We start from the raw sequence: 6,000 nt of genomic DNA on the forward strand, positions 1-6,000 counted from the left end.
TTTAAGCAATCCTATCTGAAACCCCCTCTCAGTTCGGATTTAGAATGGTGTTCAGAAGGAGCCCCCATGATAACTAATGCGCTCAGCAGAACCAGCAATAGAGAATTATACAAATAGGGTATATGTAATGGGACCATTTAAAATTAGATAACATGTATCTGTGTTGAAATGTTTAAATGTGCAAATATAATGTAAGCAGTGCACGCACTCTAGTGACAGGTTTGAAATATGTATATAAATTACGGTGTGTGATCCTGTATTTAGGACGATGATAAGCAATTCTATAATTTCGAAGGCGTTTTCTTTAGACCAGCTTCTGTAATTCAAGCCTTCTCATCAGATAAGTTATTGGTGTTAGATTGAGGTCAGTGACTGCTGCGCTATGAAATACTGAGTGGCATCAATATTTCTCATTAATTAAACTACCAAAGAATTTATTAAATATCTTACAAACTACATGGAAGCAAAACCAAAAGCTCTTTATTAGGCAAGCCTAAATTTCCTACGAGGAATATAAAACTTATACCAGCACTGAATATTGCTTTTTTAATTTGGATCCCTATGGGAGCACACAATAATTTGTGTGTGTGTGCGTGTATATATATATATATATATATATATATATATATATATATATATATATATATATATAAATCAAAAGTTGGCAAATGATGACTCCAGTATTAATGAACAAATCAGTATGTAGCATTGATTTTGGCATTTTCAAGTGGCCGTTATGCCTATTTCATTATTACCATATTTTCTGGTGTAAAAGTCGACCTCGTGTAAAAGTCGACCCCCCATTGTGAGGTCGAGATTCGGGTATAAGTAATTTTTTTTCCATAAATATATGTATTAGATATCCTGACAGCATCTGAGCGGCAGACTTGCACAAATAACAATTTTATAAGCACTTCTACCTAGAACCACCAGATGCACCATTTCTGCTGGTAAATATTGTAAATAAATGCCAGAGGCATTTAATTTAAGTTTTATGGCAGCCTACAATAGTATTAATTTAGTATACAAGCCCCACCCCCACTTCCTTCCTAGCCCACACTCAAGTATGTATTTCAATGGAATGTGGGGGTTGGTCTGACTGTAATTCAGTGAAACTGTGGCTGTGTCTTAAGTGACAGCTCCTGGATGTAAACAAACCTGGGATTAATTGTTTTCGTCAAATCTTGAGACGTTTGCATTTTGATGTGAACAAAATTAGAAGCATTTGCTCTGGCAACGAGGGCAACAAGGATTTGCCCACAACAATGGAGGTGCTGCTGTTTCCCACAGAAGAACTGTGCTGCAGGGTCACACAATTGAAAATGATTATGCCCCTCCATAGTGTTCATGCTGACGCCGGTCATCTCAATCAGTAAATGTAGGCTCTTAGTATAAATGATAGATTGGTTCATATGTTTGCTCATGTATTAGTCGACCACCCCAACTTCAGGATTGTGTTTTGGGTTTAAATTTCTCGACTTATACTCGAGCTATATATCGGTAAATCATCTTGCTAATGTGATTTCCGAAATTACGTTGATTTCTGAAATAATGTTAATATCTTAGCGAGAAGTGCTTCTTGCAACTATTTCTTTTGTTTGTGTGGGAATTTAAAAGGAAATCTGTGTTAATTGTCATCATTTATCAGGAGTTTATTTGCACTTGGAAAAGGAGGATTTTAATTAACAAAAACATCCATAACTCACCTTGAAACAGTATTTAAGTTCTTTGGTGTTTAAAAAATAGAATAAACAAACTACAGTATGACTTTGCTGGGAGTGGAAGCAGTTGTAGCACTCAGCTGTAGCAGTAGCAGTGAATGTCATTTTAGTGCTTGAGTGCGATCCTGAAATTGACAGAACCCTGGCTGTAACACAGACGGTACAGAAAGAGGGTGTACAGGACGAGGGCTATTGTTTTAGATTTACCAGATGACACTCTAAAAACTTGATTGTGTCTGGATGCTGTTGTCGACTCCGCAAGAGGGCCTTGAATTGCCTACAAAAAGGGGCTGTGCCGCATGCCCGCATATGAAGGTGTCGGCAGCATTGTCCTTCGATGTCTCCGGGTCATTTCAAAGGGTCACAGGTGACTTGTTAAAGACGGTTAACGATTATATCAGTATCCCACGTAATCAGGAGCAGCTACAAAATATTAACAGGGAATTTTATGATATTGCTGGACTTCTCGGAGTAATGGGAGCCATCGATTGCACACATGTTGTTCTCAAATTACTGCAGCACCATGCGTATACATATGTGAACAGGAAGGGGTTCCATTCACTAAATGTGCAGATGATTTGTGATTCATCCTATAAGATCCTATAAGACACAACGATAAGTCTGCTGTGTTTAATCATTTCAGAGACCCAATACACCAGACAGCATGCTGGTAGATCAGTATTGTATGACTACCTAGATCATTTAATATTTGTTGTTATGAAATTACTATAGCCTTTTCTATACTTGTGGTTATGAATGAGACTTATTCACTTGTTTTAACCATTTGTAACCTCATGGAAAGTTTGTTGTATTGCTAAAATGATACACTGTTATTTACACCCAGAGTAATGTTACTACCAAGAAATTATCAATCCAATTGTAGCTTGTCTGAACTCTGGATACGTACATTATATGACAACTGAGCTGTATTGTATATTTTATTTGAATTATACAAGTAAAAACCATCAGTAAATAATGAAATCTTGGTATAGAAAACAGCATACTAGTATTACATTATTAAAGTTCCCTTACAGGTGATTGCAGATTTGCAATGTGTCCTTGGCTTTTAACTAATCTGATCCACACACAAATGAAGAACAGGTGTACAATTGGACACCCAGGTCCACTAGGAACATGATTGAGCAGACCTTATGGTTTTCCAAAAATTAGGCTTTGGTGCCTTGACAAATCAGGGGGTGTGCTTCAATAGGACCCCCAAACTTGAGGAGGAAGAAGCCCCCCGTCTTGAACACACTATATGCACTTATACACTTCCATCTTCACACATTTGTATGCATATACAATGATTTTATAATACTGCAAATGCTTGGTGGCTGCTTCTAATCATGTTGAATTTATTTATCGCAGAGGCGAGCAAAGAGTGCCAAAGAGAATGCATTCAATGTGATGAGAGGAATTCACCGAACAATTATGAACATTGTGTTTTGGGTTAGGGAGTTCTATTGTAATTTTAAAAGCATAATACATACATAATGAAGTGTTACATAAATAGTATACATGTATAATAACTAACAACTACAAACACCAATGGCACTTGAAACTTATTTATACCCTACAATCGTACATACTAAAATACATACAAAAGTAGATGTCAACATAAGAAAATACATTCCAACCAAGCCTACATAAATGGTTTACCCCAGGCCCATCCAAAAAGAAAACAAAAAACAATCCCAATTTAACTATTGTTTGCACTTGCATGTTGACCAGTGTGACACAGTGAGACAGACGCAGAGGTGTCTGTTGTCCCTGTAGACTTCCAGCAGGTGATAACAGCAAATCATTCTTCTTCATCTTGTTAGCATGCAATGAGTTCCCCTTATGTAGTCATTGAGAAAGAAAGTGATGTACGTGACCTGCAACAATTAAGCTTTTTACTGCAAAATTCGTCCATTAAGGACCTCTTCGACTCAATTTCAAAGCATTATCAGATTGATTTTATTAACACATTCCGTTTGAAAATCCCTTGCTACTAAAGCTGTTATTACTAAACTGAGAGTCTGATACAATAACGCTGATCTTTGAAAATCCCTCCGTCATGCTTTAAAATGAAAATACCTGTTTGATAAACTGCAAATCTGAGACCTGTGTACTGCAGCTAATGGATGTACAAAACAGGTGAGATTCATGGAAATATTTTATTAGCTACATTCATTTTAATGTAACAATTTACCAAATCAGGATGGGCACAGCAAGGGCCATTGGGTTTATATCACAGGTTAAATTGAAAGAAGACTTCTTACAGGAATTTAGCGACCCAAGCTCTACATTTCCTAATTTCTAAATGGGGAGTGCGAGTTTAACTGGAATCCATCATCTTAAATTATACAACACAGCCACCATCTATCCAGCTACTGCCCAGAGCCAATATCCACAGCGCATTAGAGAACAGATAGCAATCCCCCAGGAGCTAATAGAAAATGATACCCAGCATAAGCTGTCATATGAAAATAATATTGAAACATTGGGCATTGCTGAACACAATCTCACAACTGAAAGTGAGAGATTGTTTGGTCCTATTTGAAAATGTACCAAGACATTAAAATTTAAGTTTTCATAGAATTACAGTCAATATAGTTTGTTTTAAAAACCCATAAGAAACAACTCCATTGTGTGAAATGTAGGACAGTCATTACTCTCACAGTGGCGTGTAGTACTGATGACTGTAATTTGAATGTTCATCCCTCGTGTGGCATGTACTAAAAGTTAATTTTAATAATATGTTTTTAGTGCTACTGGGGAGGAAATGAACTCAATTTCTGAATGCAATGGAGCACTGCTGGATCAAGCTGAAGAAGGTTGTGAAAATAAGACAGACTTCAAGTACTGAAGGTTTGATTTGCAAAGAAGAGTGGCAAAAGATTCAACAAGTGAATAACTTTTAGTTATACAAGTGTAACAGGCAGTGCTGTGTGCCCTTTACAGATTCTGTTCCCTGTCAGTGAGATGAGATGCGGTTCAAAGCTCTATAACCACGAATGCAGATGAGCCTGGCTCTTTTGCATAGTGGTTAAGACACTCGCTTGCAGTGTCACCGGTTTATGCCCTGCCACACAAGCATTGAGAGATCTAGCATTGGATAACTTTTTCATGTTATATACCCAAGTACAGTTTACGATCTAGTCTTGCTATCAAATGGCTTGGAGAAGGTCCTGGGTTGGCCAATCAGCATTTAGCTACAGCGCCCCTATGGCATGGAATAATCTGGACAAGAGTATCTGAGATATGATCGAGCATCAGATAAATAGCCCAAATGTATCGGCTAAGCGAAGAATAATGACTTACATTTACTTTAATGAGTAGATTCCAAGAATTATCGAAGTGTAAGTGTTTCTGATCCCAGATTGAATGTATGATGATATTGTCTTTTAGAGTGATGTTGTTTTTAGGGATGTGAAATCACTGCTGTATGTTTCTGGTCATCTTGCCAAGACACTCTTGTAAAAGAGGCATCGGTCTCAATGGGGTTTTTCCTGGTTAAAGAATGAATACATAAATAAATATTCTGTGGTGCTGAGTGAATTTTTTTTTTCCCGGATCACATTTTGAAATCTTGCAATACGTTTAAACGTACTTTCTCTTTCACAAATTGTACTTGTTATACAACTAGAATAGTCCATCAACATGAATGGAGTGTTGTGTTTATTGAACTCACAAAGATGGCTGTAGACACTCAACCTCTTCAGGGGTCAAAGATGATCCTTATTCATGGAAAAGCTAAAGTTCTCCATGAACACTCCTGGAATATCCACTACTGATGCAAACCAAAATAAGCTACACTGAATGGTTTGCTAGTTCTGATCAAGACATTTCTTTACTAAATGTATCTTCACTAAACTGTTCACTTGTTAATAAACATGCCACTGTATCACTCAAGCCTTTATTATTTACCTTAAGGCTCTGGACATTGTAATTTATTTCAATAAACACCCTTGCGCCTGAAAGCAATTGTCTGCATGATTAATCTGCTCTGCACTGCACTCACCTGTATTCACTCTCCACAATGTATCATACAGTTCTGATATTGAAGTCTGTTTTTTACAGCTGCTAGCATGCATTTCATTATCACAGCATGGTTTGCAGGTCCGGCCAATCAAAGTGATGTCATTAGAAGGGTTTTTAATTAACAGTTTATGATTGACTGGTCTTGCAATGCAATGTACTGTTTTAAAAATGAATTGTGTTTCTTTTTAACATATAATAATAATAATAATAATAATAATAATAATAATAATCATTTATTGATTTTATATAGAGC

At 36.7% G+C, this 6,000-nt stretch overlaps 1 protein-coding gene across 1 annotated transcript in view; it reads left to right on the forward strand.

Moving 5' to 3' along the window:
• The window catches only part of LOC121300647 (membralin-like), a 64,548-nt gene extending 58,869 nt beyond the window's left edge, over positions 1–5,679 (forward strand). Inside the window, exon 11 of the mRNA XM_041229285.1 lies at positions 4,473–5,679. Within this exon, the coding sequence (XP_041085219.1) occupies positions 4,473–4,572 (100 nt within the window). The 3' untranslated portion in view covers positions 4,573–5,679. The remainder of the gene's footprint in view (positions 1–4,472) is intronic.
• The last annotated feature ends 321 nt before the right edge of the window (positions 5,680–6,000 follow it).

The sequence above is a fragment of the Polyodon spathula genome, chromosome 26, assembly GCF_017654505.1.
Source record: "Polyodon spathula isolate WHYD16114869_AA chromosome 26, ASM1765450v1, whole genome shotgun sequence".
Taxonomy (NCBI): Eukaryota; Metazoa; Chordata; class Actinopteri; order Acipenseriformes; family Polyodontidae; genus Polyodon; species Polyodon spathula.